Here is a 24,155-nt window from a genome sequence, read left to right as displayed (position 1 = left end):
AGCATGAATGACACAATTGTTAACCTGTTTGAGGCTGAACGAAATTGGCAGGCAGAATATCCATTCATATCATGAAGGGTAGCTTCTACATCTCTGGGTGGACTTTTAAAATCAGTCTGGATAAAACATTTTAAAAAAAGTTAAAGATACATACCTTACGAAATCGCCTGATTTCCATTGCATGCTGACAGCTGGTGGACTGGACGGTTGGAAGAATAACGATGTTTTTTCGAACTCTCAAATAACTATGCAGCTGTGTTAAAGTCACCCAGGTGCTGGGTAGTGTACTCCACGTCAGGTGGGAGAGAGGAGGGGCGCTGTCCTAAACTATCAACCCAACAAGCTGGGTTACAGAAAATAACCCAACATGAGTAAAAACAACCCCACAAAATGCCCTGACAGCCTCAACCCAACGTTTGGGTTGAGAAAATAACCCAGTATTTTTTAGTGTGCACCTGCAGATACACACACACACACACACACACATACACACACACACACACACACATATATATACATATATATATATATGTGTGAGTGTGTATGTCTGTGTGTGTGTCTGAGTGTGTATATCTCTGTGTGTGTGTATTTGTGTGTGTATGTCTGTGTGTGTGCGCGTATATATATACAAACACACACACACACACATATATATATATATATGTGTGTGTGTGTGTGTGTGTGTGTGTGTGTGTGTATACGCGCACACACACAGACATACACACTCACACACACAGATATACACACTCAGACACACACAGAGACATACAGTACACATGCACACACACATATATATATATATATATATATATATATGTGTGTGTGTGTGTATCTGCAGGTGGGTGTGTGAGAGCAGCAGGCAAAGTGCATATATATATATATATATATACACACACACACACACACAATATGCACACTAACTCTCACACCCCATGCAGATACACACACAGAGACCATATACACTAACTCTCACAACTACAACGAGACACGCACGCACAGACATACACTCTCAAAAATGATGTGTTAAATAATTACACATTTTTTGTGTTATCACAATTTTAACACAATTTGTGTTATTTTGTGTTGTTACTGTGTTATATTACTGGAATATACTGCCCAACACAAAATGTGTTAAATTATTGGCCAATCCCTGGTGTCCTGGATGAGCCGTTACCCTGAGAGGAGAGGTTCTTTTCTCAGCACTTCATTTTGGCGCACTGGAAGAAGTTGCAAGTGGCACATAGAGTGGAATTAAATGTCTGAATAAAAGGTAAGGTAGACCCATATCTTCAGACGTATTTGTTATGTTTATTTTAAAGACTCTTGCAACTTGCAATATTGTAAAGGTTAAATGATAATAAAGTCCTGCATCGATTGTTAGCCAAGTAGCTCTAGCAGCTAACGTTAGGTTATTGATTAGCAATCGTTATGCTAGTCCATGTTAAGTCAATCCTGACCTTACATTAACACACTCTGAAAAACACTGGCATACATGTAGAAACTAAAATATTCTAACGTTACGTCATCTCGTATTACTATGTGGGTAAATCCGCATTTTGGGTAGCTGCTAAAGTTTTAGCTATGGACAGCTAACGTTAGCAAGGTTTGTGGTAACTGGTATGACCTTGTAGCTAGTGCTAACAAGGTATGAAATGCTAACGGTATAGCTCAGGATGTCAAAACTACAAACTACTATCTACGTTACAAATTACGATAAGTTACAACACTATCTAACTTACTATAACTACTATAAATCATGATAACCACCGTTATTTATTTAGAAGCTGATTCACTTTTACTTCCATAGATAACGGTGACCGTTTTATTCTGAACAATCGGTGGTTAACGTTACATGCCATAATAGACATAAGGTCAGGTAACGTGAATGTAGTCGTTTTTGTTATAGGCCTATGCAGTTATATCTCTTCTGCTCCACGACATAACATTAGAACATGTTCACAAATAGTCTTGCAAGTTAACGATGATGAATGAACTTAATGCATTTAGAAGCTACCACGCTGCCAAGGGAAAACACATTTGCATTCCGAACGCGACACTAACGTTAGTGAACACGGTTTGATGAAACGATATTGCATGCAGTTAGTAGACCCAGTGTTGAACTAGCTTCTACATCTATGCACAACGTTATGATGATCTTTTATAGTTTATAGAGTGTGTAGTTTGCTTTTTTGGGGTGCAGTTTAAGCAATAATGTGACGCATTAATGAAACAGTAATCAATGCTGCCATTTTGATAATAACCTAAAGTAACATTTCATTTCTGACCAGTTCGCTAACGTTAGTCACCCAGATTGTGTGTTTTTATTTTGGAAATGCTGAATGATTTAAAAAATAAACAGTATGGAAGTTGAAATAAGTTATGTGTTCACAATATGGTGTGAAATCAAATTCATAATAATCTATTTTGTTGCAGCTACAAGGTTGTGGATTGCTGCTAGACATCCAACGTTGGAGGTTTTTGCAGAGTTTACACGCTTTGTGGACATGCCATATATGGTGAGTGCATATTGTTTTGGGACAATGAAAATAATGAAAGTTGGATGAATTGTCTTTAATCCCTCTGATATCATTCTAATTTTTCAAATGACCTATTTGTAATAAAAATAGTAAAATAAAGATGAAAATAATGATAGTTGGATGAACTGTCTTTAACCCCTCTGATATCATTCTAATTATTCAAATGACTGTATTTTGTCCATTTATGTACTTTGACACAGAATTTGGAAAGATGTTTCCTGGAAAAGCTGCTGTTCATCCGAAAATGGGAGGGAATGTCCACAAGTGAACCTGCGGCTGCCTTGCCACCAGTTCCTGAGCATGATTGATGGTAGGAGGAATTATCTCTATTAAGCTTTTGTGCTACAGTGAATGAATGCAATTGATTTTAACAAGAAAGTAAGAGTTTACTAAATTTGTTTGTTTTTATAGTTTCATGTTACAGAGCTCTTCATAAGCTTGTCCATCTGCTGCCCCCCACTGCATCAGGCAGGGGCAAAGGGAACACCAAATGCAGTGTGAAGTCAGCTTCGGGCTACCTTTTGGATATAAAACCGGTAGGCCCCTCCTATAGTAAATGTTTCTTTTGTGTGCTTATAGTACGGAATGCCTATATTGTATGTTTTATGGTGCATTGTTATATCTGGTATAATGTAAAATGAGTATTGTCAATTTGTAAATGGTTTGAAACCCTGCACATGTCTAATGACTTGTTTATGTTCTTTTTCTTTCTTTAAAATAACAGACTGGAACCAGCATTTCCAGTGTGCTGAACAATCCTCCTGATAGATCAGTAGAACATCGCCAGCCCCACTTGGTGTGCATTGCAGATCCCTCCGCCTCCGCCCAATACATCATTGTTGCAGAAAACGACAAACTTGCCATTCCTCTTAAGGAAAACGGTTTGAGAAGTTATGCACATTTCACCAGAAAGTGAAAATCAAAATGTTTTTCTTAAGGATACTTGTTACAAAGTTTTTCCATAACCATTTCCATGCAATTGCTGTCCAGAGAACAGAGGACTTTAAACTAATTAGTATAAGAGATTTAATTGATTTTAGACCAATACATTTGATATTTTTTAACAATGATATTTTTGTAAACCCTCGTTATGAACTTGTGTAATGTTTATGTGTACAATATTTGTAATAAATAATACATAATTTCACATTAGGCTGTCAGGAATTCATCTTTATTGCACACACTATTTGGTTTAAATAATTTCATAATTGTCTTATCTGCTAAGATCCATAAATATACTAAAAATATAAATAAAACGACAACATGCACTTCATTATGCTGTGATTGAATTGACATTGTTGTTTATTATTGCTATTATCCTTGTAATAGTCTGACCAACATCTTAATTTGCTCCCTGTTAAATTTAAGTATTATATTGTCTTGTATTTGTATGTGGCTTTGGACAAAAGCATAACCATAACCAAATGAAAGTAACAATAACCAAATTGACACAAATTGTGTCAACACACAGGTGTGTTAAAATATAAACACAGTAACTGTGTTAACCATTACCAAATTGTGTCAACTATAACACACAGGTGTGTTAAAATATCAACACAGTAACTGTGTTACATGGGTTTAACACAAAAAATAACACAAAATGTGTTGTCCTTACCTAAACACATTGATGTGTTAAAAATGTGTTGTTTCCAACACATCCTTTTTGAGAGTGTACATGTACACATTCAGGGTTCTATTTTAACGAGCCGAAGCTCCTGGTAAATAAACAATGTTTACATATTTTTCATATTTATTATTGCCAATGGTGTCAGTGTTCATATCAGTTTGAAAAGTCCTGTCAGAATACCTTTATTTGAACAAAAAAGCAATTTGAGCAACCTTTAATTGAGTATACGCATATTATCAATATCAATTGTGACCGGTAATAAAACTCACTTTTTCATCTACTTTTATACATTTTTAAAAAATAATAATTATTGATTACTTCAAAGGGTTGCTAATAACACATGATCTGCATATTTGCATGTCTGGGAAAAAAATTGGGCTTAAATGGGTTAATAATATTAATTTAATAATTTACCATTTTTATCAGAGCTTCCCCTGTCCCAAAGAGCAGCAATCGCCACTGATGCCTACAATTGTGGTCCATTTGTGGAAAAACACTTAAGATACGTTAAAACGAACTATGAGCTGGTAACTGACATTTTAAACAAAACGCCCACACACGACTGAATGTGGGGAGGCAGCATGACATCTATGCGACATGACAAAATGAAGTGTCGTGCCAGTGGATCGGTACCGTTACTCTTCTGAACTCCACTCCAGACGGTGGCAGCATTTGCATAGTTAACCAGGGAGAAGAAGAAACTCACAACAAGCAGGAAAATGTCTAGAGTCCGGTGTACTGTTGACGTTACCTCAAGACTGTGATATTTTAGGCGGATAAATAGTCTTTCAAGTCATATCAGACATAAGTACCACATTTACGGATCTCAGTTGGCGAGTCAGTGAACTTGCGGAGGTATGTAGTGCGTGTTAGTCTACAGTTTGGCACAAATTACAACGTCAGCCAATCATGATTGAAGTGTTGAGAAAGCTCAACCCTTTCCTAAGAGCTCAAAGCTCAGATCTCAATCATTAGCTGCTACATGGATTTGATGTGAAGTAACCCATTTATAAAAAAAATACTTACTGTTAAATTAGCCTGTTCCTGGGTCTTTGTGAATTATTGTGGGTAGCCAGGAAGTAACTGCGCTAGGATGAAGCTGTGAGTCGCCTGTGACGATGCCTGTTGCTGTAACGTTATGGCAGTGACCGCATTGGCAATTCAACATTCACATATCGAGCTTCTTTTTCATATGCAATTCGTTCTTCATTTGCAACGTAGAAATCCGGCGATTTCACATAGATGTCATGTCACCGATAGGCCTACTGTCGGTACGGAAAAACGAAAACAATAGCTTTTACCTACATTACATTTGGCTTACATGTTAACCCCAAAGCGACTCTCTATAGGGAAACAATCAAGTCAGAGTGAGATAAGGACACGTTAGCAATGAGTGCTACTACCTTACAGTCAAGTGTCATTTCTAGTAAGATATGCTAGAATTAGCAAGTGTAGTTGTAGGTAGTGCTACGAGAGGGAGGAGACACTGAAGAGTTGGGTCTTCGGGAGTTTTTTTAATGTAGAGAAGGACGCTCAGACTGCTCTTGCAGAAACTGGCAGTGTGTTCAACCAACGGGGAGCAATAGACCCAGAAATGCTTTCTTCAGTCAATGACTTTCTCTCCACACCATGTTCCGACTCATGTAGTTTGCTTTGCTTTCTATGATTGTCTTAAAAAAAGGAAATAGTTCTCCAGATCTGTTTTCATTTATTTATATATTCACACACAAATATAGACTTGTATTATGAATTTACATATTTAACTGTGTTACTCTGATTACAGGCAATAGAAAACTTTAGGTGGGATTATCTTGGTATGATCTGTTGGGAACATGGATCTACCGTTGACCTTCAGTAGTACTGACACCACCCCAGTTGGTCCGAGAGTGAAGGAAGAAGACATCAATGACGAGGAATATGGTCACGTGATTGCATGTCAGGATGAAGAAGAAAAGCCCTTTGCAGAGCTTCACTGTAAAACTGAAACAGACGTCACAGAGTCCATTGTTACTAACACTGAAACACAACAGACAACAGAGGAGGTTAAAGTGAAGGAAGAAGAGTTTGGCCCGACTGTGCACCAGGTTGACCAGAGACTGCTGGTGAAAGAAGAGGATATAAAAGCGGAGGAATATGGTCATATGATTGCATGTCAAGATGAAGAAGAAAAGCACTTTGCAGAGCCGCACTGTAAAACTGAAACCGACATCACAGAGTTCAGCGTCACCGGCAAAGAAACGCGGACAACAGTGAAGACCAAAGAGAAGAAAGAAGAGGATGTGAAAGAGCTCGATTATCTCCTGGGAAGTAAGTCCTTCCAGAGACCCCTATCTCACAAATCTTAAAGGTGATATATTCAGAGATTTTTGGTGGGTTATTTTCTGTGTGTTGTGAGGTTTATTATGTGTGTGTGTATTTTGTTTAGTTCTATTAAGGTGTCAAGATACAAAATTGTGTTTTCTATCGTTTATTTAGATTTCATCTTCCACCCCCAAAAAATTGTTCTAATCTTTGCCTTGTTGTTACATTGCTTGGCAACGGGAAACACCACATGAGACGGACGTTCAAGGGGGTAGGCAAGCGATTGGAAAGCGTATAACATAATATATAACCTAATATTGAAATTATTTGACTAAGGGTTCCCTGGTAAAGATGGGTGAAAATACAATATTTCAAGTCTTCATGCAAAAGGCAACTAAAAAAGTTGACATTAGACATAAAATTTACATAAAACATAAAGTTGACATTGACATAAAACACTGAGAGACATGAATGTGGAATGGGCTCATGGAGCTCTACTGTAGGCTACAGTGTTGTAGGCTACTTTGGGTTCTTCTAGCAGAGCCTCCTCTTTGACAAGTGCATGTATTTACTTGAATATGGTGTATATATACAAGTAAGTGTATATCTTTTGATCCTGTGAGGGAAATTTGGTCTCTGCATTTATCCCAATCCGTGAATTAGTGAAATTAGTGTCTTTCTGCCAGCCACCTACTTTGCGTTTTTCTGACCTCTCCACACGTGATGACCCATGGAATGCATCTGGTCCAATCAGAAATTAATAAATAGTTTGATCGGATCCAACTGTTGTATAATGTTATGATCTAGGGGTAAGGCCACAACAAAAGAGGGAGTCAAGAGGTTGGATATCCATTTGGTTAATACATTCATAATATGGAGTTATTAACCAAATTAATCAAATGAACCAAATAACAAACAAATGAACCAGATAACAAACAAATAAACAAAGAGTATAAGATGGGTCCAAGCCGGTTGTCAGTGATGCAGAATGTACACTGCCTCACCTTTCCTTGAATAAATAGCTAAATCTTCTTGTCAGTGATGCATGGATGTTGTGTGTTTGCAATGTGTCTGCGTGCAGTGTTGCATGTCCAAAACCCAGTCGTCAGTGATGCATGGATGTTGTGTGTTTGCAATGTGTTTGAGTGCTGTGTTGCATGTCCAAAATCCAAAGTAAGAATGGCCCTCCCAAGGGGAGAGGATGCAGCGGCCCTTTTAACTGGACTCCTGCGCACAGGTGCAGCTCATCAGCTTGTTAGTCACTGACTCACACACACGTGTTGGAGCATAGACCGTGTTCAATTGTAACGTGAGTGAGTGAGAGACTCACTCACTCACATTACAATTGAACACGGTCTTTGCTCCAACATCTGCACTGCAGTCCTCAGCTCCTAACCCGACCTGTTCCCTACAGACCCCGTGTCTCTGGCCCAGATGAAGAGGGTATCAGTGGTGCTGGTGGACTGCTGTAGAACACAAGGCCAGCGAGGGAAGGAGGAGGACATGCAGACGCAGACCAATGGAGGTGCACATCAGATCGAGACCAGTAAGATACACACACACACACACACACGCACGCACACACGCGCACACACACACACACACACACACGCACACACACACACACACACACACACACACACACGCGCGCGCGCGCACACATATTAATCTGTGACTGTGTTAAAAGGGCTGAACCCAGACAAAATTATTCTAACAATTCTTAGAATTTTCCCATTTAACAGGGCAAACTGTTGTAGGGATGTCCACTTGGATTTTTTTCATCACCGATAGTCGACGCTCCTTAATCGCCTATTCACCGTTAAGCGATAAGAAAATGTAGGCCCATTTAGAACGGATAAGTGACAGTCACATAAATAAAAGAAGCTTGAGAAATTAGAAGTGATTTACTTTTTTCAAGTGCAAACAATTCACTACTTGTACATGCAAATAACGAGCTTGCGTGGTGGACAACAAAACTAAACTAACATTTTATCCTCCAGCTCAAATGCGCTTAAATGGCAGGTCCGGCAGCCTATATTTCTCGTAAGATGATAAATATTTTTTAAATCAGGGCAGGCGCACTTTCAAATATATAAGCACGTTAGAGTGCTGGAACAAAAAACAGTTCTAGTCTAACTGATGATCACCAACCAACCAACTTGTGTCATTTTCATAGCCTACCTAAAAATAACAAAACTAACCTATAAAGGCTTTAGCCTATTCCAACCATGCGTTTAGCAGACAACCTCAATGATTTTTATTCCGAAATAGCATGTCAGCTGTGGATTTAGTCGTGTATATAAGTCACTCTGGAGTATAAGTTGTATCAGTCAAACATTTGTTGTGAAGAGGAAAAAATATAAGTCGCACTGGACTATAAGTCTTTAGAAATTTATTACAAAATCCAAGACCAAGAACAGACATTTAATCTGGAAAGGCAAGTTAGGCTGAATTGGTTGAATAGGTGTCTGGTGTGTTAACGTAACACATTAACAGTTATTCAGCTATACAATTTAGCCAATTTGATGTTGGTTAGCTTGGCCACAAAGACATTAAAATGGCAGTTTGCTGTGATGAGTCTCCTTTCGGCCAGATGTGTTTGTTTGCTTACCCTTGTTTGAACTCAATGCCGTTGTCCTTTGCTGTGTAATTTGTGAGCTAGATGCTAGCGGTTAGCAAAATCTAGCAGTTGGCTTTTTTGGTGTTGAACCTGGGAGGCTGAATTATCAAAACAAGCCATAACAAGCCATTATAGTCACAAGCCTAGAGCGCCGTCCCGTTGCTGTAGACAGTAATGTTTACTCCTTGGTTTATGCAGAGATGTCAGTCTGCAGGAATTAACATTTAACAACATGTTTTTGATATAGAAGACGCACCTGACTATAAGTCACAGGACCAGCCAAACTTATATAATTATATAGAAAATATGGTACGTGTCTCTGTTGGATTATATTGAAAATTCAATTTAGAAATGGAAAAAGTTTAGAAACTGGATGAGTTCCAAAATCACTGAGTAATCGTGTTTAATACAAATCGGATCTCAATATTGAACAAAATAATCATGATGATTTTTGCCATAATTGAGCAGCCCTACGTTTATCACTGCAACGTTTTTTAGCTGTTTTAAATGATAGTATTAATAGTTTAAAACTCTTCTTATCGGCTATCGGTCAAATGGTGAATTATGTACACTCCTACTTTGTATGATGTATGACGGACAGTATGACTTGAGCATTTAAATATGGTAACTCTTCCAGGTGTATCTGAACACCCACACATCACGCAGCAGAAGATCGATGGACAGAATGATGAACTCAACCTGCAACTCGAAGGAAGGCTGCACCACTGCACGGTCTGCAGGAAGAGTTTCACAGCCCTGAGAGAACTGGAGAAACACCGGCAAACACACTCTACTGGTGTGAATGAAAAGTGGAAGGCTCGCAAAAACTCTCATCAGTGTACCCAGTGTGAAAAAGCGTTTAAAGCTGCCGCATATCTTCGACAGCACATGCTTACACACACTGGAGAGAAGCCTCATAAATGTGATCAGTGTGGAAAAGCTTTTTCACAAATATCAAATCTTCGAACTCATATGCTAATTCACACTCACAGAAAGTTTCATCAGTGTGCCGAGTGTGAAAAATCGTTTACAGCAGTCTCAAATCTTCGGCTGCACATGCTAACTCACACGGGAGAGAAGAGTCATAAATGTGACCAGTGTGGAAAAGCTTTTTCACAAAAATCTCACGTCCGACGCCACATGCGTGCCCACACGGGAGAGAGGCAGAACAGATGCGGTGAGTGTGGAAAAGGATTTTCGCGAGTTTCAACTCTCAAATCCCACATGCTAATTCACACCGGAGAGATGCCTCATAAGTGTGCCTGTTGTGGAAAATATTTTCGACAACTTTCAAATCTTAAAACTCACATGCTAATTCACACTGGAGAGAAACCTCACGAATGTGCAGAGTGTGGAAAAGCGTTTAGAACGTCCGCTCACCTCCTGGGCCACATGGTGGTTCACTCTGGACAGAGGCCTCACGTGTGTGCAGAGTGTGGAAAGGCCTTTGGTTACATTTCAGGTCTTAAAGCGCACATGCTAACAATGCACACAGCTAAAGGACAGCGTCACCGTAATACTGAGACGGACTTGCCAGGTCCTAGTCGGTCTGGTGAGAACATGGATCTATCTTTGAGCTCCGGCTGTGCTGACATCGACTCCGTTGACCCGAGACCGCTGGTGAAAGAAGAAGATACAAATGAGGAGGAACGTGGTCATGTGACTGGTTATGGTCGTGTGATTGCTCAAGATGAAGAAGAAGAAAAGCCCGTAGCAGAGCCTCACTGTAGAACTGAAACAGACGTCACAGACAACATTAGTTACAATGAAACACAACACACAACCGCAGAGATTGAAGTGAAGATTGATGAAGATGATGAACAACAGCACGGTGATCTGCTGGGAAGTAAGTCCTTTCAGATACACCTGGCAGTCAGACACCCCCTGAAAAAAAAAAAATCACAGACTTTTGGACGGCTTTTTTTCGATCTTAACTAAATCAGTCCTTGTAGTAATACTTTCATGTCAGTTATTTAAGTCTCTATAGTTATTGAAAATGAGATGTATTCACACAAATCAGTTCTTGTAGTAAGACTTTCATGTCAGTTATTTAATTCTCTATGGTTATTGAAAATGAGACTTATTCACACAAAACAGTAGCCTGACGAGCCAGACCCACATCAAGATGTAGGGTCCGGGAACTCACCATTGTTTTATTCGGCTCGCAAGCCAACGGAAAGTTGCTAGTTGCTCCCATGCAACAAAAATTCTCCAGAACCTGCATCTCGTCGGAGATTGGCTGGAACAGTTTTGTTATGTTTTGCAGTCCAGGTAGCCTGGCTAACGGCAAACCTCATCCCATTGAGATGGGGTCTGGGAACTACACTCATTTTCTCGCATTTGAAACGTGATTGACGAATGCCCAGCCGTTTATTGGGCGCTACGAATGTCTATCAAATGCGTCTGTACATAGCTCATAACCACTTCGGTGTGTCGTCATCATCTTGCTGTCCCCCCTCCGTTCTGTGATTGGTTCCTTCGTTGAGGTGAAAACGAAGTCCATCGAATAAAATTGCGCGCGTATGGCCACATGGGAAAACCCAGGCTACAGTCCAGGCTGGACCAGGCTGTTTTTGTTACCATTTGTTGGAACCTGAACTGTCCACAGAGGCCACCTTTTTTTACAGTGCTGTACGTGTCAAAAATGTTTTAGCTTAGAAACTGTGTAACATCGCTTAGAGCACCTTTTAATTTAATAAGAGTATGTACTTATTTGGAGACATCTTATCAAAAAAAAAAAACAAGCTTGGCTGCCAGTATGTTAAGCACAATTGTCTTTAAAAAGGCATTTTGCCTGAAGTGCGTTAAGCAAATTTGTCTTGATAATATTGTGTTTCACCAAATTTAATGACTCTAGAGGGCTGTTTAATTGAGGACTATGGCAGCACTGTGCTGTGCTGTATTGAATTGCTTACATAGAAGATGCATATGTACGCAAATAACATGAACTCATTAGACAAGTAAACAAATGGGTGAATGCAAAGAAATACACGTTTTTGCTCAGCAGATAATATTGATTTTCAGAATCCTGGAAGATTGTTGCTGCACAGTCTAAAATATTATTTAAATAATATGAAGGTTCCAAAACTGAAGCATTTAAAATATTTGTATTCAATTTAGGGATGTCAATCAATTAAAAAAAATCTAATTAATTACATACTCTGTGATTAATTAATCTAAATTAATCGCATGCATCCATTTTTGCTATGAACATATCTTGGCAGATGAGTGAATCAATGAACAGCCAAACCAACATTATTTAAAGTTCAATGTGTCTCTCTTTTATTATAATTTTCCCTTTGGGTCAAGCATGAGCATACTGCCTGGTGTCAGATTTTTTGCATGATAAATGCAAATGACTGAAGTTACCACTCACTGTCAATGACATGTACAGATTAGGCTACCCTAACACCAAGGTAATGAATACCACCTATGATTTATCCTTTTTTTGGCCATTCAAACATGTACATTTTTTTATTCACATAATTACGTGTCTTTTCTATCCAGTAGGTGGCAGTCCAGGATAAGAAATAGCAGTTCAAGAAAATAAACTAAATAGTAGGAACAAAGAAATTAAAGCAGCATAGCCTACAAGTGCAAACGGAAATGTAATGTGTGAAGTTTTTGGAATATAAATAAAATGTAACCACGTTCTACATACTTTTGAAGACATTTTGTTTCAAGTGTGCAACAAATGTAGTCAATTTATTAAGGGAGTTTGTCGGTTAGTTAGTTGGTCATAAGGTAAGCTCAGCAAAATGTTAGTAAAGTTAACTTAGAAATATAGAAAAGAATGCACACCCTCCGAGGTGCTGGCAAGGGAAAATAAACTAAGAAAAAACATTGTCGCCACACACTCTATCTCTTAATTATTTTATTACAACGTTTCGGCCTTGTCAAGAACCTTTATTTAATTACTTTTTCTGCTGTTAGTGAATGTGTGTGTGTTGTCTGTATGCTACGGAGACCTTGAATTTCCCCTGGGGATCAATAAAGTATCTATCTATCTATTTATCTATCTATCTTTTCTCATTTGCCTCCTTCATACACGATAGCCAGACTGCACTGGGTCAAATGTCACTATGAAATGCGATTAATCAGCGTTACATTTTTTAACACGTTATTATCTCTGTAATTAATTAATTGAAATGAACGTGTTATTTTGACAGCCCTAATTCAATTCCGATGTTTTCATCTTTCTCTTTGTCCTTGATTCTTTACAGAACACCCACACATAACGCAACAGAATAAGAATGATGAGCTCAGCCTGCAGTTCAGAGGAAGGCTGCACCACTGCACCGTCTGCAGGAAGAGTTTCACGGCCCTGACGGAACTCGAGCAACACCAGCAAACGCACTCTGTTAGCGTGGATGAACAGCGAAAGAAGACGCTTAAAAACTCTCATCAGTGTACCCAATGTGGAAAAGCGTTTAAAGCTGCCTCAAATCTCCGACTACACATGCTTACACACACTGGAGAGAAGCCTCATAAATGTGTCCAGTGTGGAAAAGGTTTTTCACAAATGTCAAATCTTCGACTCCACATGTTAATACACACTGGAGAGAAGCCTCATAAATGTGACCAGTGTGAAAGCGCTTTTGCACAAATATCAAATCTTCGACGCCACATGTTTAAACATACTAGAAGGAAGCCCCATAAATGTGATGAGTGTGGACAGTTATTTTCACTTATTTCAAATCTTCAATTCCACGCACTGACTCACACAGAAGAGGAGCCTCATGGATGTGCCCAGTGCGGAGAAGCTTTTATAACGTCCACACAGCTCCAGGACCACATGGCGGTTCACACTGGAGGGAAGCCTCACGTTCACGCTGAGACGGACTTGGCAGGTCCTTGTCGATCCGGTGAGAGCGTGGATCTACCGTTAAGCTTCGGCTCTGCGGAAACTAACCGGAGATCGCTGGTGAAGGAAGAGGATAACAGTGACGAAGAACATGATCATGTGACTGGTCCTGGCTATGTGATTGGTCAAGATGAAGATGAGCCGGTTGCAGAGCTTCACTGTAAAACTGACAGGGACATGAGTCAGGAACACAGGACACAGGAGTCTAACGTTACCGTAGAAACACCGACAACCGAGATTGAAGCAAAGAAAGAAGAGGGTGAGCAAGAGCTCGATTACTTGCTAGGAAGTAAGTCACAACTGAAGCCCTAAAAATATTGGTGTTCATTTCATATTTCTCTTTGCCTGTGATTCTTTACGAGTATTACACTCTCAAAAATGCTTTAATCTGGCAGCCATGCGAGAGGATTAATATTTTCAACAGTAATATTCTTATTTTTCTCATAGGTATGCAAACTTTGTTGGGTGTAGGGCTGGGATAAACGATTATTTTTTAAACGATTAATCTAGCGATTATTTTTTCGATGCATCGATTAATCTAACGATTCATTTTTTCAGTCCGATATGATTTTCTCCCCATTAATTCACTAATAGCAACTTATACATGTTTATTTACATATCTGAATGAAAAAACATTAATTCTTTAACATTGCAATATATGTTTATTGCTCTTAAGATTCCAAAATAAAAGACTATACAAGTGCAAAGTAATGCATTCTTAGTCAGAGGTAGCATTCAATAAAGTTCAGTAGTGTATGTCTAATTGAGTGCCTGTCATTTTAAGACGTTCGTGTGGGAATCCTTGCAATTAACATTAACACAGTTAAAAGGCTGCTGATGTGTGGATGCAATTCATAACGTAGTTAGTTCAAATAACAGTTCGTTCTTCTCCTTTGGACAAGCACTTTTGAGTCTTGGAAAACACTTTTCCATTTACATCGGGATTTTGCAAACATTCAGTCAATAAAATGAGCCCTGCATGAGTAACGAATACAAGCAGCTGCAAGTAAGCATGCTAAACTTGACATCCAAACAGTATTCTAACGTTAGCTTTGAGATACTGCTTGATTGCATACTGTAACTTAACTTAGTTTAGTCTCCTCAATGTAGGCTACTATGTTGTGATAAGACCTTAGCAGAGTTTACTTTAACTTTAATGCAGCAGTTTTGAACAAATTTGCGCAGCATGGTCACGATGCTAAGCGGATTTAATAGCAATTTAGCCCACTGTGTTCTATGCAGTGCTTCTATGTGGCATCCTTCAACAATCGTGAATATTTTGTTAAATGCACATGCAGAGGAGGAGCAGCGGGCTCGTTACGAGAGAGAGCGGGCGGGGCGAGGAAAGGCTGTGTGAGTAAAAAGTGCAGTTCAATGAAATTATTTTATCTTATCTTTAATTTAAATAGCAGGCCTACAACATAGAACATCAATGTGTGGTGGCCGGTTTTGATTTCGTGGTGCCCAGCCACAGATTAGTCAAGGTATGGAAAACACTGAAGGTGTCCAATTAAAAATATTTAGCAGCACGTTATGCTTGACGAATCGACACTCATATTTTGCGTCGACGTATTTTTTGCGTCGACGTCATCGATTACGTCGACGCGTTGTCCCAGCCCTAGTTGGGTGGATGTTGACGGTGTGACTTAAATGTGTTTACTCTTTCAGGTGTATCTGAACACCCATACATAACGAAACAGAAAGTCGACGGACAGAATGATGAACTCATCCTGCAACTCAGCGGAAGGCTGCACCACTGCACCGTCTGCAGGAAGAGTTTCAAGGCCCCGACGGAACTCGAGCAACACCAGCAAACACACTCTGTTAGTGTGAACGATCAGCAGAACACCTGCGGCAAAAAGACTCATTTCTGTGGTCACTGTGGGAGAGTATTTAAAAGGCCTTCGATTCTGAAACAGCACCTTTTGACACACACTGGAGAGAAGCCCCATCAATGTGTCCAATGTGGAAAAGCTTTTTCACAAGCTTCTACTCTTAAAACCCACATGCTAATACACACTGGAGAAAAGCCTCATCAATGTGTACAGTGTGGAAAGGCATTTACGTACATTTCAAATCTTAAAACCCACGTGCTAATACACATTGGAGAGAAGACTCATGAATGTGTACAGCGTGGAAAAGAACATAAAGGTCCCACACATCTTAAGAACCAGGTGGATGAAAATGAGAGTACTGGCAAAAAACATTACCAGTGTGGAAAAGCCTTTACTGCTGCCGCATATCTTCAAAAGCACATGCTTACGCACACTGGAGTGAGGCCTCATAAATGTGACCAGTGTGGAAAAGCCTTTTCACAATTATCACACCTTAAATCCCATATTCTATCTCACACTGGAGAGAGGCCTCATAAATGTGATCAGTGTGGAAAAGCATTTTCTCAATTATCACACCTTAAAACCCATATAGTAACTCACACTGGAGTAAGGCCTCATAAATGTGATCAGTGTGGAAAAGCATTTTCTCAATTATCACACCTTAAAACCCATATAGTAACTCACACTGGAGAGAGGCCTCATAAATGTGACCAGTGTGGAAAAGCATTTTCTCAATTATCACACCTTAAATCCCATATTCTAACTCACACAGGAGTGAGGCCTCATAAATGTGACCAGTGTGGGAGAGCATTTTCACGATTTTCAATTCTTAATTACCACATGCTAACTCACACTCGCAAAAAGTCTCACAGTGGAGAGAAGCCTCATAAATGTGCCCAGTGTGGAAAAGCTTTTTCACAAATTTTACATCTTCGATCGCATATGCATTTTCACACTCGCAAAAAGACTTATCAGTGTACACAGTGTGAAAAAGCATTTATAGCAGCCTTGTATCTTCAACAGCACATGCATACACACACTGGAGAAAAGCCTCACAAATGTGACCAGTGTGGAAAAGCTTTTGCACAAATGTCAAATCTTCGACGCCACAGGCTTGAACACGCTGGCCAGAAGCATCATCGATGCGATGAGTGTGGAAAAGAATTTTCGCAAGTTTCAACTCTCAAATCCCACATGCTAATTCACACCGGAGAGATGCCTCATAAGTGTGCCTGTTGTGGAAAATATTTTCGACAACTTTCACATCTTAAAATTCACATGCTAATTCACACTGAAGAGAAACCTCACGAATGTGCAGAGTGTGGAAAAGCGTTTAGAACGTCCGCTCACCTCCTGGGCCACATGGTGGTTCACTCTGGACAGAGGCCTCACGTGTGTGCAGAGTGTGGAAAGGCCTTTGGTTACATTTCAGGTCTTAAAGCGCACATGCTAACAATGCACACAGCTAAAGGACAGCGTCACCGTAATACTGAGACGGACTTGCCAGGTCCTAGTCGGTCCGGTGAGGATCTATCTATTGATCTATCTTTGAGCTCCGGCTGTGCTGACATCGACTCCGTTGACCCGAGACCGCTGGTGAAAGAAGAAGATACAAATGAGGAGGAATATGGTCATGTGACTGGTTATGGTCGTGTGATTGCTCAAGATGAAGAAGAAGAAAAACCCGTAGCAGAGCTTCACTGTAGAACTGAAACAGACGTCACAGACTCTAACGATGAATCACTGCAGATAACCGTGGAGAGTGAAGTGAAGAAGGAAGAGGATGAGCAAGATTATCTGCTGGAAAGTAAGTCCTCTCAGATCCCCCTTTTAGATGTGAATCCTTTGTTTTAAAGAAAAACAGTATGTTTTACTTTACATTAATACACAGGATTAGATGTTAAAATCCCTTGTGCCAAAATCCAAGGTAAAAACACATTCAGAAGCCCCTGCTCAAGTTTAACTTTAAAAAGCACACTACCCACAAATCCGCCAACAAATGGTCACAAGCACAATGCAAATGGCCTATCCAACAGCAGTAGCCTATATAGTATGCGGCATGTCATTGGGGTTATCAAGTGGGCACCCTCATTCACCGATGTTTCGTTAAGTTAGGCCCACGACACCTCATGAAGGCTTAACAGTGAAACCAGCGTCCTGGAGACACTCCCCTCCATGCTACCACCATATTACCACATTGAAATATCCAATACTCAAAATACTCTTAACCAGCCCAGGCATGGTCTAAGTTGGCTAGGTCGGTCCGTCCCGTTGATGTGGACTTATCCATATCAACCACAGGAAACAGTGTTTGTTGCACCTGAAGCAAAGTTTAATTTCCCAGTATCAGCTCCTCACAATGCAAAAACTTCTAATATAATCAAGTGTTATTATTCTTATATTGATAATCTTATATATAAAATGTAGTTGGTATTGTAAACCCAGAACTTTCTCATAAAATCATTTGATTTATTGATGTTCTCTTTGAGCAAGCGTTTCTTTCACAATTTTCGAGTCCACCATCTTTCTCAGTAGATGACTTGATGGATCATTTTAACCTGTTGAGTGAATTATTTTCCTAGTTCCTTCTAGAATTCTACGCAAATTATTTATTCGATTATTAAGTGATGATGCAATAATAGGCTAATAAATCTTTTTCTGGGTCCAACGGCTTTCAAAGCCGCTTGGTTTTCTCCATAGACAGTAAAATAAACGGGGGGTTTTTTTTTCCGCTAGTCATTGTAGCCTTTAAGAAAATTGTCATTCTACTACTCACTTGTTGCCTCAACCTAATAAAATCCTATTTTTCGCAAATTCTGCACGTAACCCTTGATTGTATCATCTGGCTGCATAGCTAAAGTTAACCGGTTTTGTTTTACTCTCAATAAAACGGAGGTGATGGTGACAAGGTTTATAAGTTGCAAAAACTGTCTGTCTACTTCCTCTGCATTAAGGCATATTCACACCAAGAAAGATAACTATAACCATAACGATAAAAGCGTTCACACTGAACAACGATAAACAAAGTCTCTCCTTGTGTTAATGAATGTGACGGTTAAAATTCAATGGGTTCTGATTGGCTATTAGCTTTTTATCGTTCTGAAAATCGCTCTGAAAGTGATCCCCAACGATATCGTTCTTCATGTCGTTCTCGTTATAGTTTATGTGTGAACGTCGTCATTCATATTAACGAGAACAATATTTATTTATAGCTATCGTTATCGTTCTTGGTGTGAATGGGCCTTTAAGATAACATATGGAATGTTAAAACGGAAGTCTTGTGGGCCAACTATGATGCTGATAATGGAACTTTCTTAAAAGGGTCTATACAGCCTATGGCGAAAATCTCTGAGGGTAGCCTATTTGTCGCATCATAATGCGGAACTCTCAGTTCGATTGATGGATCATTTTAATTCAGAAATGATAGACACTATGGATGATGTAGCACAAATATGCAAATATAACTCAAGAAAGTCACTAGAAAACAGAAAGCGCCATGGAAAATATAAAATAAATAAATAAATGAATGTTTTTCCTTAAAATACAGGGATCATAAGTTATTTCATGGATCCAGTTGCTCTTGGGTGCTCCTTGTTGGTGCCCCCCCCCCCAATCCCAATCCTCCCCCACCTTTCTTATGCAGCCCTTGCCACTTAATATACTAAACCCCTCTTCTACTGCACTGCATTTCTTACTTCCAGTAACTAAATGCATGTGACAATAAACTTCCTTGTATCCTTCATCTTGATAAAGTTCCCTTGGCCTTTGGAATTAAAATAGCCCCACATCATCACATACCCTTCACCATACGTAGAGATTTGCATGGTTTTATTTTTATGCTCATTGAGCTCAATGCAAATCAAATCAGCTAATAGGCTAATTGAAATATTTTTCAATTAGCCTATTATTTTTACTTAAGGCATGAAGATCAATTTCCAACAGATGATTTTTATATTCCTCTTTTTAGTCAACTTTAGCAGAGGTGCCAATAATTCTGAAGGATACTGTAGATGGTGATCTAAATTTTAGCAGTCACATAAAAGCAGTCACAAAATCAGCTTTCTATCATCTTAAAAACATTACCAAACATTGTCCAAAGAGGATCTTGAAAAACTCGTCCTGCCTTCATCTCTAATAGAATTGATTATTGCACTGTGCTTTTTACAGGACTTCCCAAAAAGACCATCAAAGAACTTCAACTGATACAGAATGTTCCAGCCAGAGTTGTTACTAAAACAAAAAGAACGGTCACCCCAATCCTGAAGTCCTGGCTCCCAATTAACTATAGAATTGATTTAAAGCTGCTAGTTTTCAGTCACTGAAAGGAGTGGGGCCAAATTATTTATGTTCTAACAATATTCACAACTAAGGTACGTCAGATCAGGGGTTGCCAATATTTGGATATTTGGATGTCACAAAACGTTGGCGGCCCCAATCATTCGCAACATGTTGAGAGAGAGTGCATCTCATCTCTGCTATAGCATCCAGTTGAAGAGCGTTTTTTTCCCCAAATGTCCTAGCAAGCTGATTTAACTCGTCTGGTTGTTTTGCTACTTTGTTTGGAACGTTGATCAAGCATTATGACACATGATCTCATAGATGTCTAAGTTTATTTTACATAGCTACTTATGTAATAGCTATTTAATGTATATCGTTTTATATAATCAATTTTAAGATACCCAGTATCTCAGGTGACCTCATTTGAATTTAAAGCGACCCTACATGGGGTCCCGACCTCAAGGTTGGGAAACGATGCCTTAGATCACAGCATCTATTACTGAAGCCAACTGTCAGAACAAAACAGGGTGAAGCAGCCGTTTGCCACTATGCCGCTCATCTCTCCACAAATTTTAGGGATGTAACGATCAATTATTGTACAAAAGTCGAATAAGTGAAATCAAAAGCAGATTGCACCCTATTCGGTTTAAAAATTGCATTGCGATTCACTTTTTGTATCTCAACCGGTTGTAATACTCACACATTTGTTCAGATTTTTAGCCAATTCATAGTGCATTGTTACATCCCTAATAGACTTTTAGTTATTTCTGTTTGTCGAGGTCAACGAGCACTGTCGGTATGGAAAAAAGTGCCTTACTCAAGGGCACAACGGTGGAAGCCGGCAATTGAACCCACAACTTGTTCAGGCTGTATGCTTTTTCAGGCTGTATATACCAGCTCCTTAGCCCTTATGCTACCACCACCCATTTTCATGCCTGTTCAACATCACCTAGGCTATATAAACAGTGGCACACCACAAGGACAGCGAGGGAAGGAGGAGGAAATGGAGACGCAAACCAACAGAGATGCACATCAGCCGGAGACCAGTAAGAGACTACAGACATGCACACACAAAACACACACACACACACACACACACACACACACACACACACACACCAATCCCTAACTGTTTTAATAGAGCTGAACCTATGAACTGCATTACTCATGTTATGTGTCATAGCAGAGTCCTCTACCACACCAGCATTTCAAACTAAATAGTGCAGAAAAGCTTAGATGTCACGCTATTAATGCAAATCAAAGTGTTTCCACTGATTATTTAAAAAGGGTATGAATATAACATGCCATTTTCATAAAAATGTTAAAATAAAGGTGAAAACACTTCTTTCTTTGATTCAATGTTTCTACAACATTGTCTTACAACCTTTAGACACTCAGTTTACACATTGTTTGAACATGTTCTTTTTCTTTTTGTGCAGGTGCAGGCGATCGGTGTTCCTCTTTGCTTCGAAGAGGCACAGAAGCGGAAACGGGTGTCACAGAAACACTCCAGACCGCAGCGAAGACCGAAGTGAAGACCGAAGAGAATGAGCAAGAGCACGGTTACCTGCTGGGAAGTAAGTCATTTCACACAGAGCTAAATAGACCAGTATGTTTCACACAGAGCTAAATAGACCAGTATGTTTCACACAGAGCTAAATAGACCAGTATGTTTCACACAGAGCTAAATAGACCAGTATGTTGCACACAGAGCTAAATAGACCAGTATGTTTCACACAGAGCTAAATAGACCAGTATGTTGCACACAGAGCTAAATAGACCAGTATGTTTCACACAGAGCTAATGCTGCTTTCTATTTGTCTTGTAAATCATCGTACAACCGCTCGTACAACATGTAGGAATGAGTGGCTATAGGAACGCATTTCTCTCGAGCCACGAGGGGCATTAGCAGGAGGCTAGTCATTGTTATTGTTTTGTGCTACATGTAGCCTCTAGCTAAACGGCTGGAAAACAAATTGTTACATTGTATTGCAGGCACAGCAAAACCGTGCAATGCATGAATTGGTGACCGGATTGAAGCAGCAATGTAATCTAGTGTGTAAGAGCATTACATCAACATTAACATGACCAACAAAGTACATATGCAAAAAAAATACATGTCATCTCATCTCAACTATGGGCGCAGCCATGTTTCTTGTAAGGTCGTACGTCCACCTCGGGGTACTCTCAAGTACTCCGAGGTAAAGTGGGCGTGCCTGCCCAAAATGCCGCAAGAAAGCTGGGTAATTTACACTTTCCAACTCGGGCGGCGGATTTACGAGATAAATAGAAAGCATGGTAAATAGACCAGTATGTTGCACCGAGTGTTCTGCCTCTAGAGGGCGCTAAAAACACAGACGAAGCAACCAGCTGCCATTCAGTTTCTTATTTTGTTTTTTTTTATTTTTTATGGCCTTTTATACACAGCAGCCACAACTGCTTATCTAAACAAGTTGAACCAAGTCTTATTAATCTTAAATTGAAGGGGAAAAAATATACTTGATATTATTTTCAGCATAAGAAGACGTGTTTATTTTTGTTGCGTTGCAACCGCCGGTCTGTCATTCTAAGTCTCTATGGTAACTCTTCCAGGTGCATCAGAACACCCACATATGATGCAACAGAAGATCCATGGAGACAACGATGAACTCAACCTGCAGCTCAAAGGAAGGATGCACCACTGCACAGTCTGCAGGAAGAGTTTTATGACCCAGATAGAACTTGAGCAACACCAACAACAAAAACACTTTGTTGGTGTGAACGAGGAAGAGAACTCTCGCATAAAGCCACATGAGTGTATCTTATGTGGAAAAGCTTTTGCCTACAGTACGGCTCTTGAAGCCCATATGGTAACTCACACTAGAGAGAAGCCTCACAAATGTACTCAGTGTGGAAAAGGTTTTTCACAACTTTCACGTCTTAATAGCCATAGTATACGTCACTTGGGAAAGAGGCCGTACACATGCGTACAGTGTGGAAAATCTTTTGCACAACTTACACATCTTCAAACCCATATGCTGGTACATACTGGAGAGAGGCCTCATAAATGTACCCATTGTGGAAAAGCATTTCAACAACGCTCATATCTTAATACCCACATGAAAACTCACACCGGAGAGAGGCATCATAAATGTGCCCAGTGTGGAAAGGCTTTCTTACAATCGTCACACCTCAAGACCCACATGCTTACACACACTGGAGAGAAGCATCACAAATGTGACCAGTGTGGAAAAGCTTTTTTACAAAAGACTCATCTTAAAACCCATATTCTTCTAACTCACACTGACAAGAAGCCTCACAAATCACATGAACGTCACATGCCAGTTCACTCTGAAGAGAAGTGTCACGTGTGTGCTAAGTGCGGAAAGGCTTTTAGCTCCGTTTCAAGTCTTGAAGTGCATCAACTATCAATACACATGCCCGAAGAGAAGTGCCATACATGTTTAGAGTGTGGGAAAGCATTCACACAGTCCAAAGACCTGAGACAGCACATACTTACACATTCTGGAGAGAAGCCTCATAAATGTTCCGAGTGCGGACAAGGTTTTGCACTCATTTCCGACGTTAAACTCCATATGCTTACACACTGAAGAGAAGCCTCATTTCCGACGTTAAACTCCATATGCTTACACACTGAAGAGAAGCCTCATAAATGTTGCCAGTTGGGATGTACCTAAATACTGTATACATACTCATATTTTGGGAAACATGGTTAATTACTCTGGTCCAGACTCTGAACAGTTTAATAACAACCAAAAACACATTTACATTTAAAGGAACCGTATGTAAGAAATGTATTTCAATTAATCATAAAATGGCCCTGATATGTCGCTAGACATTAAAGGTGCCATGTGTAATGTCCGCCAAAAAATAAATTCATACTCCACAGGGTTAGGTGCCTTGAAGTTGACGGTCACCACGCTGCCTTGAAGTCGATGGTGGGCTTGAAACACCATCCAGTGTGGTACTAATCCAGGCTTAAAAAACAGTGGCATGCAATTTTCCACCCACATCAGCCTCTCTCTCAATTTCCCTTATTATTTTCCATGCTATGGACCCTGCCTGTGAGCCTGCAATAAATATTTAGTTGAAT

General features: G+C 39.7%; 1 protein-coding gene and 1 long non-coding RNA gene across 6 annotated transcripts; both read left to right on the top strand.

The window, feature by feature from the left end:
* The first annotated feature begins 1,008 nt into the window (after nt 1-1,008).
* LOC143121227 (uncharacterized) lies at nt 1,009-3,684 on the top strand. 2 transcript variants are annotated; one of them, XR_012986444.1, is made up of 5 exons: nt 1,009-1,270; nt 2,434-2,516; nt 2,738-2,847; nt 2,949-3,073; nt 3,262-3,684. It is a non-coding gene; the product is annotated as an uncharacterized LOC143121227 (long non-coding RNA). The 2 variants fall into 2 exon arrangements; XR_012986447.1 differs by lacking the exon at nt 2,434-2,516.
* Nucleotides 3,685-4,831: 1,147 nt separating this feature from the next.
* On the top strand, nt 4,832-24,155 carry LOC143120882 (uncharacterized). 4 transcript variants are annotated; one of them, XM_076281400.1, is made up of 9 exons: nt 4,832-5,019; nt 5,948-6,471; nt 7,880-8,011; nt 9,723-10,931; nt 13,309-14,238; nt 15,618-17,591; nt 21,016-21,108; nt 21,502-21,639; nt 22,655-24,155. In XM_076281400.1, exons 2-9 carry the CDS (start codon nt 5,997-5,999, stop codon nt 23,650-23,652), a joined length of 5,949 nt encoding a protein of 1,982 aa, XP_076137515.1. In that variant the 5' UTR covers nt 4,832-5,019; nt 5,948-5,996; the 3' UTR covers nt 23,653-24,155. The 4 variants fall into 4 exon arrangements, with proteins under 4 accessions (XP_076137515.1, XP_076137517.1, XP_076137519.1 ...); XM_076281404.1 differs by lacking the exon at nt 9,723-10,931 and having other exon boundaries at nt 4,834-5,019; XM_076281401.1 differs by lacking the exon at nt 4,832-5,019 and having other exon boundaries at nt 6,349-6,511.

The sequence above is a fragment of the Alosa pseudoharengus genome, unplaced genomic scaffold (genome assembly GCF_046254945.1).
Source record: "Alosa pseudoharengus isolate Yale_2024_CS ecotype anadromous, Long Island Sound unplaced genomic scaffold, YU_APseudo_1.1 YU_APseudo_1.1_scf_1, whole genome shotgun sequence".
Taxonomy (NCBI): domain Eukaryota; kingdom Metazoa; phylum Chordata; class Actinopteri; order Clupeiformes; family Clupeidae; genus Alosa; species Alosa pseudoharengus.
Note: the sequence above shows the minus strand (reverse complement) of the source record. Positions and strands in the feature narration are given on the sequence as shown.